The sequence below is a fragment of the Nycticebus coucang genome, chromosome 8 (assembly GCF_027406575.1).
Source record: "Nycticebus coucang isolate mNycCou1 chromosome 8, mNycCou1.pri, whole genome shotgun sequence".
Classification (NCBI taxonomy): Eukaryota; Metazoa; Chordata; class Mammalia; order Primates; family Lorisidae; genus Nycticebus; species Nycticebus coucang.
Genome location: NC_069787.1, coordinates 73505416 through 73520053, shown reverse-complemented (window position 1 = coordinate 73520053; position 14638 = coordinate 73505416). Strand labels below are relative to the sequence as shown.

The 14638-nt window shown below is 39.3% G+C and overlaps 1 protein-coding gene across 10 annotated transcripts in view; it reads right to left on the bottom strand.

The window, feature by feature from the left end:
* RBMS3 (RNA binding motif single stranded interacting protein 3) overlaps positions 1 to 14638 on the bottom strand; it is a 793177-nt gene that overhangs the window by 476139 nt on the left and 302400 nt on the right. For all 10 annotated transcript variants that reach the window (XM_053599626.1, XM_053599630.1, XM_053599631.1 and 7 more), the window contains exon 4: positions 1091 to 1182. In XM_053599626.1, coding sequence (XP_053455601.1) covers positions 1091 to 1182 — 92 coding nt within the window. The remainder of the gene's footprint in view (positions 1 to 1090; positions 1183 to 14638) is intronic.

Below are 14638 nucleotides of genomic sequence, written 5' to 3'. Positions count from 1 at the left end.
TAGCATAAATCCATTACATCAGGGTCTCAAGGTCTGTTCGCTCTTATACCTAAACTTTTGAGAATCTAGAGATACACAATTTCAGTACTACATGTATTGATCAAGAAAAAAAAAAAACACTTGAAAACAGGTTTCATGTGAACAAATCCAAAGTGAACATTATTTTGAAGTAAATACCTACCAAGAAGCCAAATGTTATATATAATTATTTAAACTTTTTATTATAAACAATTATGGATTTATAGGAAGTTGCAAAGACAAGACAGAGAGAAATCCAAGTACCCTTCATCCAGTTTTTTGGAGGGTTACATCTAACATAAATACAGGACAATATCAAAACCAGGAAATTCACACTGGTACAATATCCGTATATAGTTCTATATTACTTCATCACATGTATATTCTTGTCACCACCCCCACAATTAGGATACAAAACTATTATAAGTGAGTCCACTGATTTTCTTAGATATAAAAATGCATGATGATTTCAGATAGAAGGTTTCATGCTACCTATTCTACATAAAATAACTAAATATTGAATGTTACCAATATTGAGGAAACTATTATTTAGGAAAATGCTCTATACGAAGCCCAAAGTGAAATTCTAGCAATACAGACAAGGTACACTTCATTTAAACTCATTTCCCTGCAAAGATCAGACAACTCTATCATTCAACAATCAGCTCTCCTCAGTATGGAAGGAACAATTTTTTTTAGTACACAATTTATCAAAGACAATTTGCTGATAATTCTACTGTTCGAAAACTCTGTTTACCAATAAAAGATCCAAATACATATACATAGACACATCCCGACTTCCTAGTGCAGAACAAAAGACTTCATAAGTGTCCTTAAATCACTAAAGAGGGCACCATGACAAAAGAGTACATCAATAAACATACACAAAGAAGCCATGAAGTAAATCAGACAGATTCTTCCCAGCCAGATCTATTGCGGAATGAGAGTCTTGTTTTCACTAACCAGTAAATACAAACCAAATTGCTGTAAATCCCACTACTGAGTCAGCTCTCTCTCTCATACACACACACACACACACACACACACAATCAAATCTGGACATCGATCTTACCTTGGCCATCTGTGCTTGCACGCCATTTGCCTTTAGAGATGCTACTGCTTTTTGAGCAGCTGCGGGACTGTCAAAATCTACAAAACCATAACCTGTAAAAATACAAAACCGCTGGTTAGTACTCAAAATACTGTACGTCTATCCTACTGACAAAATGCAGCTTCTGAGGGTGGGGAAACTCAGCCTCAAGCTACACGTGGCCCTCCAGATCCCCAAGGGCAACCCCTTGACCAAATCCAAACTTCACACACACAAAAAATCCCTTTATTAAAAAGAAAAGGGATTTGTTCTGTGAAATTTAGATTTTGTCAAAAGGCTACATTCCTGGATCCGGACGGCCACATGTGGCCCCAAGGCCACGGGTTCCCCACTGCCATTGATTCGCTATAAACTGAGGAGCTCAAAAAGCTGGAAAATATAGAAAAGTCTAAGTTAATTTTGAAAACTTCAGAACTTTGATACATGCATATTAATAAAAGCTATGACAAAAACCTGTATAAGTTTATCATGAGCAACTGAAATAGTGCCTGGCACACAGTAGGATTCCATAAATACATGTTGCCTGAATAAATAAAATGAATGAATAAATAAAGGTTATGGATGAGCGTTAGAATTTAAACCTAGTTCCATTTGATAAATGTGTTCCTCCACACAGGACCTTGTCTCTTTCAAGGATGATACTATCTTAACTGAACTGTTCTGGCTCTTCAGTGATCTGTGATAGAGTGATTAAATAGATAAATATTCAAGTTTCCTTTAGGAAGAAAAAAAAAAACAAACCTATGTCATTGATCTGTTTCTGGTTGTGTGCTTGTGTGGATAACGTGTGTACATGGTGAAGCCAAAGGAATAGCTTGTAAAGCTGAATCAATGACAAGGCAATTTGGCATGCCCTTTGCTAGCTGGTATTAGTCCAGGGCTTAGCTAAATAATGTCAATTGCCAATAACGTCAACTTCAAAACATGAGTGGTCAAGTATGCGTCTGCATGCCTAAAAAGCCCACCTTATGTATCCTCCACCTCTTCTCATCCGTCAGGCAGAGACTTAGCTGTGTTTTCACGCCTGTCTCATTTAGAAGTTTCAAGGTGAGCCACTGAAGCAAACCTACTAACCATGTACTGTGACACTGCCCCCGCCCCCCCCCCCCCAAATAACCAAAGAAAAGTGCAAGGGAATTCAATTACCAAGTTGTTTCTTTTAATTAACTTTTTAATTTTCTCCCCTCGAGTCTCATCTTCTTTTTCTCCCTCCCAACATGTTATCCTAAAATGAACTTGTTACACAGCAGTGTACCATAAAATGCTCTTGAAAAGCTCAGCAGAGAAGCTGTGAAGTTTGTATTTCTAATCCAAGAGGAAGTCTGTTCTGTAAGTATTGCTAATTCTTCTCTTCCCACAATACTCAAACTGTGTTGTAAGATGAGTATTACCACCCATTAAGACAGGAAAAGAAGCAGAAAGAAGAGGTAGGAATAGTTGAATGAGGTAGAATCAGGGGTAAGGGAAAGCAAAACTAAAATTTGGACATTATCTCCTATCTGCCAGCTGTTTTCCTGGGTGGTTGATACACTGACACTTGGTGAAGTCATAATAACATCCTGCACGACTGGCCTCAGGCACATTCTACACATGAAGAAACTGTGGCCTAGATCACAAGCCAGATTCAGGATTTGAAGCCAAGGCTGCATCTGCCCTTTCAATTACACCATACAAGGAAATGCTTTGTAATCCCACTTCATAAACTATTTCTACTAGGCTCTGAAGCATCCTAGGCAGAGACTCAATTTTTGAAAATTCCTTGAATTTGGAAGTTAAGACAGAGAATAAAACAATTCCATAAGAAGATTCAAGCAAGCTCATTTAATGAGTACATTTGTTAATGGAGTGGTTGTGTTCTTCTGAGAGCTCTCTAAACGAGATTTGGACAACCACCTCCTTCCACCTACCTAATACTTTGGTCAATCTTCCTCATCCATTCATAGGTGCATTTGTTCATTCACTAATGAAATGCTATGGCAGGTACTCTGTGAAGCACAGGGTACATAATGTGGGGGAAAAATACCCTCAGTTGGGCAGTGCCTTTGGGTCAAAGGAGTAGGGAGCTGCCCCATATGCTGGAGCTGGCAGGTTCAAGCCCAGCCCCAGCCCCAGCCAAAAGCTGCAAAATAATAATAATAATAATAATAATACCCTGTGCAAAAGGGTATTATTATCAAAAAAATTGCAAAATAATAATAATAATAATAATACCCAGTGTCTGCTCTTAAGCAACTTATAGTTGAGTTGGGAATGGACAAGAACCAAATGGACCTGCAATCACAATATGGCATGTCTTCTTTGAAAGAAAATAAGAGCATATAATATAGAACCCAAGTATTGACTGCTCATTATTGAATGTTTAAAGGAAGCAGTGGATGAAATGGTCTGTATTTTTAAAATTATCACCCAAGTTGGAGACTGAATTGTTGTGGGGGAGGTGGGCAGGCAAAGGGGGAACAAGGAGCTGGCTTAGGGGCTCCTGCAGCAGTCTAGAGATGGCAGCTGGCAGGTAATGAATGGGGTGAAAGGAATGGTGTGAGTTATATTCTGAAGGCAGAATTAATAGGACGTGGTGAAGGATTGATTGGGTTGACAGGAAGGAAGATATAGCCATGAAGTACTACTGGGAATATGTTGCCATAAGCTATTGGATGAGTGGAGATATGATTTACAGAAATGGGGAGATTGTAGGAGGATCCAAGAGGGGAGAGGGAAAATTAAAATATTAGTTTGAGATATGTTGTGTCTGAAATGCCCGTGAGACATCGAAGTAGAAATGTCAAGTAGCAGTTGGATGTATTAGGCTGCTGCTCAGAAAAGGGGATGGAATTGGAAATATAAATTAGAAGAGCAACAGCAGACCAGCGCTATTTATAGAGATGGAAATAGACAAAAATGCCCAGGGTAAGTACCAAAAAGGGACCAGGTTTGGAACTTAAACAACTTTAGCATTTAGCATCACATAAGAAATGAAATTGCAAAAAAGGCTGAAGGACCATCAGAGAGGAAGAAGGAATGAAAAAGGAATAGGATGTCTTATAACTAAGCTAAGAACATATTCCAAGAAGGAAGGAGAAATCAACTGTGACAAATGCTCCCGAGATTGTGAGCAAGGAGAAAGTTTGACAATGCCCAGTGTGTTCAGAGACATGGAGGTCAGTATCAGGACTTGCTTCAGGCAAGTGGTGGGCATTGAAGCCTGCTCCAGTCCTTGACGCCTACAAGAAAGATGAGCAGGAAGGTCTACAAGTCGCTCAGCAGTTATCTTGGCTGCAAAGGAGAATTAAGAGACAGATTTAGCTAGCAAGGGATATGAGGTCAATTGAGTTGATTTTGCTTATTTGCTTTAAGGTAGGAGTGTGTGGGGGGGTAAGGGTGGGGGCTGTATTCCCTGATTCCTTGTGAAGCTGGGGTAGAGAACTACAGAGTATTCATTTAAGTTATTCAACAGATACTTACTGACTATCTTCTATAGGACAGCTACTGTTCCTCGCAGTTTTTAATATTGATGGGAAAGATCAAGCAGAAAACAAGAGACCAAAGCTTCAAAAGGACAAGGCGAGAATTTATAGAATAATATTTCTGAGTAGGTAAAAGGGTAGGAGGACGCAGAATATATCTGCAAGTACTACCCCTCTGCTGAGAGAGGGACCCTCCCTTTTTCCCACTGTAACTGGAAAGAAAAAAAGAAAAAAGAGCACCCATGTTTACCAGGGGTTCTTTCTTTGCACATCCCCAGTTACTGGCACCGCACCTAACGCAAAGCCTCTGCTTAATGAGTAGTTTTCAAAATATATTGAAAGCACATTTAAAAGATACTCACCTACTTCATAGAACTATAGGGAATAATGAATAAAAATATTTATTAATAGTTTTTACTATTAAGGACGCTATAAACGTAAGTAGTCAAAGGTCTATGCCGGCCACACTGCCGTCCAGCAAGGCAGCCCGTATTTCACAACTCTCATCCTTTACTCTAGTGTGGCTCCTTCTCTCCAGCTCCTCCCTCCTCTCTACCCCCACACATTACACAGGATATTACAAAATCAAGATGCTGACCTCCGGGGCTGAGCTCCAATGCAAACAGAGGAAATTTCTGGGAGGACATGAGACACCCCGAGCATTCTCTGAATCAGGGAAGTTACGGCTACATTTTGTGAAAAGTGTGCCTCTACAAAGCCATCTTTGGGGGGCCACTTGGTACAAAAAACTGTTCTGATGGCTCTGTGCCAACAGAGGAGCAAAGGTTTCATAAACGAAATTATATATCAACGACCAGAGACCAAATCAGCAATATTTCACCGAGTTGTATGTTTTTCATACATAGCCACTTTCACTAGTTAAATGAAACTTGAGGCAAACACATCTCAAGCGACTCTGAAAAATACTCCCCTTCTAGAAATAACCATTGCATCTCTGAATTTTACATGGCAGCAGATACCGCATCACAATCAGAAGAAAACAAAATGAAATATGAGACTTCCCCCTATGAATAATGGTGCCTTTAGCAAGGAAGAAAGCCACTTTAATTTGGTCTCAGTTTGCTTTCCTTAATGACAAATAATCAAATCTGGATACGGCAACCTCTGTAACTTCTTCTGGTGAGGGGACGGGTAGGGAGATTAGTTCAGCCCAGCGAATAATGCTTTGTGGTAGCTGCTAAAATCCTCAACAAAACACCCGCCATGCTAACCACCAGAAACTCCAGCCCCCAGTGGCTGAAAGCCCACCCGTCTCACTCTCTCAATTACATAATTAAGCTTGGCAGCAGGTTCGAATGAATTAAAACTGAATGTCACTGTTTTCTCCACACACCCCTGTCCCTGTTTTTCTTCCTTGTCAGGGGGAGAAGGCCAGAAGTTCTGCAATTAGTGGGAAGCAGAGCAGTGAGAAAGAACCAACTCCGTGATAATTAGGTCATTTGCCAAATGCACTCCTTCCATTGGCAGATACAATCAATGTTTTCCTGAAATGCTTTAAACCTTGGGTGTTAAAGTTCTGCTGTTTTTTTATTGCACTGAAAAACTGGTATCTTTATCGAATATATGTACTTATTTATATTATATATATGCATTTATACAGAATGTAAATATATAATGTATACTATATAGTATACAGAATCTATTTTTTATTTATATATAATTACAACATATATTATAGTAGATGCAATACATATAAATTGTAACAGAATTCCGCAAAGAGTGCTATTGCCCAGAGGGTTCTTGTTTTGCTTTCTTTTGTACATTTGCAGACATCTTCCCTGAGACTTCTGCCATTCATCTGCACCCTTGTGTGGCGATCCATTCCATTTGGAATTTCACTCAAAGTCTCTTTCTGATCTTCACCGGCTTATTTTATACTTCTGTGCTGCTACCTTACATTCCCTGTTGAAACTGCTAATGTATTTACCAACATTAGGATTGTTCTCTATATGTGGTGAGGGGGAGGTGACAAACAAGAACTCCTGCTTTTGATTTGCAGTGGCAGCAACAGTACACCCAGGAAGACTTGCTCTCAGAGTATAACTGCACTCTAAATTTCACAACATTTGTATTGTTCTTCTCCTCAGAATGACTGTCATAAAAGCCCACTTGAAACACAGATGGCTTAGTGTAACACCCAAATTCTTTCAAAGACGATCCAGCTGTGAGTCAAATGTGATTTCTAAACAGAATAAGTGAGTACTTTGGCTACGAATTATGCATTCAATTGAAATTCTACTCAAACTTAGCCCATGAAGATGTTTAAGAGTTGTCCCCATAAATCCCCCCTCCTTCCAATTTAGTTTAACAGTATTCTGTGGCTGTTGTCAGAGCTCAGACTAGGAAGACTGAATTGCGGGGTCTGGGGCGGGGTCTCTAAGAACAGAGGCATGGTTTGCAGGCTGCGTGGAAGTCCGATGGAGCCACACTGACCACATGCCTCTGGATTTCCCCTGGATTTCTTTTGCCTCCCCCAAATATTAAATGATTACTGAATATCTTTCCTTATCATTGGATTTCCTAGCTCTCTGCATATGGGATTACAGAATGTAGTCAACATTCTGTAATGAATAAAATAAAAACAATACTGTTTTTATTTTACTTTTTTTGTTGTTGTTGAGACAGAGTCCCACCCTGTGGCCCTGAGCAGAGTGCTGTGGGCGTGGTAGCTCACTGCAACCTCAGACTCAGGCTGTGGGCACCCTGCTGCCTCAGCTTCAGCCTCTGGAAGCCCCTGGGATTATAGGCGCCTGCCGCACCAGGCTGGGTTTTTCCATTTTTTTCATGAGTTGGGGTCTCACTGTCGCTCAGGTGAGTCACGAACTCCTGAGCTCAAGCAATTCTCCTTCCTCAGCCTCCCACAGTGCTGGGATTACAGGCATGAGCCACCACGCCTGGCAACAATACTGTTTTTAGACAAAGTCTTGGTCTGTCTTTCAGGCTAGAGTACCATGGAATCATTATCACTCCCTACAACCTTAAATTCCCAGGCTCAAAGGATCCTCCTGCCTCAACCTCCTGAGTGTCTGGGACTATAGGAATACACCACCACACCAGCTAATTTTTCTAATTTTTGTAGAGGTGGAGTTTTCCTCTTGGTCAGGCTAGTCTTATTTTTTTTTTCTTGAGACAGAGTCTCACTATGCCACCCTCAGTAGAGTGCTATGGCATCACAGCTCACAGCAACCTCCAACTCCTGGGCTTAGGCAATTCTCTTGCCTCAGCCTCCCCAGTAGTGGGGACTACAGGCATCCGCACCACAACGCCCAGCTATTTTTTGTTGCAGTTTGGCCGGGGCTGGGTTCGAACCTGCCACCCTCAGCATATGGGGCCAGCGCCCTACCCACTGAGCAACAGGCGCCATCCTGGGTCAGGCTAGTCTTGAACTCCTGGCCTCAAGTGATCGTCCCTCCTTGGCCTGCCAGAGCACTGATACCTTCATTGCTACTTTTCCGCTTATTAAAACAAACTAACAAGAAAATCTACTCTTATCTTCCGTATCTTCTATCACATCCATTTCCTGTGAGTGATCATTGCAGTGAAGCCAGCATACCATAGAGGAATCATGACAGTAGCCATATGGCCTACTTTAGATTTGTGAAAAAATACAGACAAAAGAGAAATCCTGCTGAAATGCAAGAGCCAGAGGCAACAGTGCTTATCAGGACAGAAAATTCTGAAATCACCCCTGCTTTTAAACATCTTTAGAATGTAGGATTCCACATTGTTTAATAGGAAACAAACAACACACGGACTGCCTGCACAGAGGACTGCAGGCGAGCACGGGGAGGCTAATAAAAGATGGGTGACAATGCCTGTCACACGAGGACAGGTTTCTTCACGGCATATCCCTGATGACTGAGATTCCAGCTGAATAGCCAGAACATTCTGCTAGTAACAGAAATACTAACACCACACGTCAGCTTTAGAATAGGGTTTTCCCACTGTTAGTGAAAAGCTTGAATCATTATGTGACTCTACTAGTATTGCTATTAAATGTACTGAACATCTGCTATGTTCAGGAGAGTGTGCTAGGTGCTGTATGAGAAACAAAACAAAAAACAATTCAAACATGGCTTTCCTGTCAAAGACTAGAGTCTAATAGAAGTGATAAAGACATTTCAATACAGTGAAGTGTCCTCTTACACCGAGGGGTTAAATTAGGAGAGCACATGAAAAATGGCATGTGGTCAAACTGTCTTCATGTCATGGAACCATTTCCTGCAGCATAGTATATGTGCATGGTTTGAGGTACACAATTCTGTTCCATAGAGCTGAACAGCTGAGCCACGATCCTCGCCATGGCTGGTATGATAGTAACATGATCCACATTCTAAATTTATGTACATACATATGCATTATTCTACCTTCCTGTCTCTTAGCTTCTATGCACAGTTGAAATGAATTAAGTTAAATACAAGGTTTACCGAGGAATCACTACCATCTGAAAGGTAGAAAGAGTGTGAACAGTCCAAAATGGCCACTATTTCTTCCAGACGGAGGCAAGCTCAGTACATTTTGTGCATAAATGACAAAAGTACAGACTGGGGAAAAGAAATTAGGTCCCAAATGGCATTTCCCGGTAGAATAAAACAATTACAAAGAAAGACAAATTTAGGGAGCAAAGTATTTAGTAGTCTGCCACTTGAAAATGGGACCCTTTCTCATTCCATTTATGTTACACAAAAAATCTTATTAAACTAAACACAAATTCAAATCCCAAAACTCACTTCCCTCTTCACCATGTTCAATTGATTTTTAAATGAGAGAAATTGCTTCTTTACTGAATAAAGTCAAAATTATGATCAGGATCATTATTTATGGGCTTAGTGCCATTACTGTGCTTTATTAAGATTAAAAGAACACACTGATTTTCCAAGGACCAGCCATTATTTTATTATAATATTGCAGAGATTAAGGGTGCAGTCTGCTTGGCTGTAAATGAGCAGATTAACCTCTGTGAACCATCTAGCAAAGCTTTCCTTTGCTAACAGGCAGTGCTCAAGGATACAAATAAAATACATGTCTTGTGTGAATTATTGGTCACATGTGCCTCTGCCATCAAAACAGCAGGAGATACAAGTGTGTAATGGTGACTGTAGGAACAAGCCCAAGGTATTGATAAAACAATTCCATTGAGTTTGGAACTACAATTGAAGCAAGCTATAACCAAACAATCATAGCTCTACAATCTCCATCCAGTAGGAGAACCTGACAAAGATTTTTATCCATGAGTGTTCCCTCCTTCCCTTCCTCTCCTTGCTCTGGCCTTACTGGTAGGTAGAACTATAGATATTCTTCCAGGCAAGAAATAGGATTAATAATGTCAGTGTGTGAGCATCAGCTGGAGGACACCTCCTCATCCCTTGCAGGTACTTTAATCCATATTCATAATCAATGGCTCCGGCAAACGGCCTGAAAGCATGTTTGTACGTAAGCCTACTTACTCTTCTGCAGCAGAAACGTACCTTTCTGCACCACCCATTCATCATTAGAAGATCGCTCATTGTACAAAAACTAGGTAGCACCCCGAAGGATACGTTAAGTGATTCAGCATGAATAGGAAGAAGAAATGAATCCGACATGTAAAGTCATCTTTTAAAAACCAAGCATTCCCTGAGTCTCTGTTTTTGTTATATTCCATCTTCCAGATATTCCCACAACCAACCTGATACTTCATCTAATGTGCCGTACAAAGGCCCGTGTCCTCTTGACCGTCATCATTTTCCTGGGAAAGGGCGGCAGCTGTGATTTCCTCCTTCAACATCTTTGACAAAACTCACGTCTCAATGCTCAGGACTACTCTAATCAACTCCAGCTGTGCATTTTGTAATTTGTACTCATATTTTATTGAACACACGTCTCAGTCATGTATTCACAGGCTCTATTTCAAAGATTTGTAACAAATGCCCTTAAATTCTGTGCCTATCCCTATGAGACACAGTGGCTTTTACATCTTCTTACATCCAAATTACTTTTCTATACCCCATCTGACATGCAAATACAATTCGAATTTTGTACCAGAATTTTAAAATGTTAAATGGCTTTATGTATACATCTATGCAATTGAGAGTAACACATGTACATGGTGAAAAAAAAAAAAAGCAGCACACACACAATCAGGCCAAACAAAACAGTATTCAATGAAATATCAGTTTCCTTTCACCTGGACTTTGGTGCATTATTCTACCTGTCCATAAAACTGTTCTATGCTTCCTTCTGATGATGTCATTTGGAAAGACAACTAGAACTACTTCTTTCCTTTTTTTTTTTTTAATTTCAGTTATCGTGAGGACACAAACAGCCCGGTCACAATTTTTGAATTTGTCAGGAGGAATCCCTCTTGTAGTTCTGTCATACATCCCGTGTGCTCTTTAAGTGGGAGCACTCCAATCCCCCCTCTTCTCCACCCTCCCTCATTCCTCCTCCTCCCAACTTGAATAGAATTAGGTTTTCCTTTTACGTGGGCATGTGTTCAGTTGTCCTCTAGCTTCATAATAAAATTGAATACACTGAAACACATTCCTCTTAGAAGTAATTCTTGTGCTCTCGCTATTCTATATATTAGAAATATGCAGGGATTTGTAGAGAAATGAAAATATAATTCCTGCTACCGAAAACTAAGAAATGAAAACATTTATAGTTAAGACTTTATAAATGGATCTCCAATTGTATCTTTTTCCTTGAAATTAATAGGGGTTGTTTTCTTCTAATTAAAAAGTTATATAATTTTATTATAGAAATTTCAGCTAATACAGGGGGAAATTGCTACGATGCCCCCACTCAGTAATATATTATTAATTAAAATTGCTTTTCTTTATTTTTAGCCACAATGTTAGTAGATTCTGCACACAATTTTATTATCCAATTGTTCTCCAAGCAACACATGTGACTGTCATTCCAGGTCAATAAATATGGATCTATATAATCCTGTCAATGTAATATTTTCAGCATTTCAATTGCTTAACTCTTCTTTAAAGATTTCTGAGCTCCAGACTATGCCTTAGCTAAATGTTTCTTCACTTGAAAAACTGATTTTATTCCAAGATTTGGAAAGGTTTTTAAAATGAATAAAATAGAAATAGACAATGTATTCAAAGCCTCCTAGACTTTAGAAAGTGATTTTTTGTAAGTTTTTTGTTTTTTTAAAAGATTTTTCAAAAAAAGAGCTTTCATACATTGCAAGCCAAAGGTATCAGAAGCCAGTTAAATCAAATTCAAACACCCATCCCCTAAAATATAGGGGATTGGAAGACCATTTTCTCTTTCATTCTGATACGTTTCATTGTGAAAACTACTGTTTTCATTTTGAAAACATATCAGAACTTATGAATAAAACTTGAGATCTGTGATTCAAAAAGAATACCAAGATTTTGAATAGTCATGCCATTACACCATGATTCCATATTAAGTCATATGTTGAAATGGTAGATTCTGGCAGTTTTCTCTCAGAACTGCACTTTGTATATATATATATATATATATTTTTTTTTTAATATGTAACTTTTTTTCTTCATTCTGAAGCAATCTAGCAACTAGTATCTCTAGTCACCCACCTTGCCTCAGCAATTTGTTGTTCAATGGTCAAGGAACTATTTCCCCAAGGAAATTTTACTACTACTGAGATCTCTCTTTTAGACAGTATCCAATTTGTAAAAGTGAATGGTATTTCAGGATCCTAGGACATGCTGCTTGAGGAACCATTTAGTTTAGGATGTTTACATATAATTGTTGTAACTAGGATCAAAACATGGATCACTGAGGACTATTCCTGTAAGCAAAAACCAGAGGGGTCTCACCTGAGAGGTTTTCTACTTTAGTACTCAGATGTAATCTATGGACCAACAATGTTAGCAACACTTAGAAATGCAGAATCTCGGGCCCATCCCAGATTTACCGAATCAGGCTTTCTTTGGGCAAGATCTTTAGGAGATAAATAAACCCTTTAAAGACTGAGTTGTCCTAACCTCCCAACAAGTCAGCACAGCATTTGCTATTGTGATACAACTGCAGAGAGAATGGGCATTGGAAAGGCCATCTCTCCCAACCTCTATTTGATGTTCAAATCTCCCTACAGTCCTTTTGCCAAACACCCCTCCAGAATCTACCTGGACAGTTATAACATTAGGGAGTACACAGTCTCCCAAGGCAGCCTGTGCTGGAGAAATGCATTTAATAGAAAACTGTTTGTTTTAGTCGCAGGGAAAAATGTTGCCATAATGCAGTTAGAATTCAAATCCTAGCACAACTGTTTGATAGCAAACTGTTTGATAGCAATGAGTTAGGCACAGAACACTCAACCAAAAATAATAGTAATAATAATTACCTAAATGCTATGTTGGCTCTGGGCATTGAATGAGTTTAAGCGCACTTAAACACCTGGCCTGAGGCCTGAGGCATCCTCTCCAATTCCCTCACCTTCTTACTTGGTGCTGAAATCTAACACCCTAATTTAATCCATTTGTCTTAAATACATTCCAACAGACAAACTAGACAAGTGTATTCCTTTCTTCATATAACAGTGTTTTATATTTATAAAGACAGCAATCATTCTCCTGCTTATATATGTACTTGCAAAATGAATATTTGAAAATACAGGCTAGAGGCTATTTTTACATAATAGCCTATTTCAGAACAAGTACATGCCCTCCTTCCCTGTCTCTTTTATGTTCGTCCATCAGAGATATGCCTAATTCTGTTTAGTTGCAAAGTTCAAATTGGCCCTACGTTAATCCATCTCTTTAAAAAAGTAATGCTCATTTGAGGAAGCAGGTAACCAATGTGAAGAATGATTATACAATAAATGTATTATGCAAATTTCAGTGAACATTTTATGCACACTGGATAAAGAATCAAATTAAAGTCTCATAACCCTTGGAAAATTAAAGTTAGCAGGCACAGAGGTTGATTTGCCCTTGAACGCAAAAACTGCTAAGGGCAGACATTCCTCCATCGTTTCCACGAAACTGAACCATTTCTGAAGGTTTCAGATTAAGATAAGAAATCCCCCAGGAGTCATAAAGATCAGCTATTTTTACAGGAATAATTTCAAGTTGCAATCTTAAAGTGTTATGAGTTGGAAGGAATTGGTGAACTTCTGTGTCATATTTTGAAAAGCTAATATTCCAGGTAATCGGCCAGTTGAGAGCACGGCAAATTGCATAGAGAGAGGAAGGATGCAGGCGGCCAGGAGAAAAGGTTTCTCAAGGATAAGTATAGGAGTGCTGATTTACACAGCTGCCCAAGAATGGCAGTTATGCAATGGACCAGTATGCTCCTTCGATTTTCCTTCACTTGATGTAATCCTGGGACATAACAGTCGCCTTCCTATTACACTGCCGTGTCCCCTCTTTGCAGCTTGCCAACACTGATCCTACCACTGGACTCCCTACAGAGAAATAATGGACTCTTGAGAAGGATAATGGAGAAGATCTGTACAGCATTTACCTATTGGAGGACAGAGAAACCATCACACACATTTTATTAAATCAATAAGCAAGCAAGGGTGTGAAGAAGGTAGGTCAAGAACCCCATTCTGTCCCCAATTTTTACATGTGGAGACAGGATGTGGGCTCCAGTGCCAAGAATAGTTCATTCATTCATCAAGCCCTGGCAATCAATTTCTTTTCCTGTTCATCCTTTATGCGAACCAGGCAGGATGTAAATATAAAAATATTGGTATTGATTTAACAAATGTTCAGGGAGGTCTTGTTATGAATTCTGAACTAGGAGCTGTGGGGGGATAAAAAGACAAATGAGATGTGGTTTTTCTCCTGAGGGGATCTATAAGCCCAGTGGAGAAGCAGCCGTTTTAACACCATGACACTCGTTAAAGACTCTATGTGGTGTGCTTATCACAAATACAAAAACCTAGACCACACAGCAAGAGAGTAGAAAGAAGGCTTATTTCTAACTAGGGAAGAGATAATGGAGAAGATGAACTTGAGATTTTAATTTTCTTTCTTTTTTTTTTTATTATTCTGTAACTTTTTAATCAACTGCATTGAAGTATAGTTTACATATGATA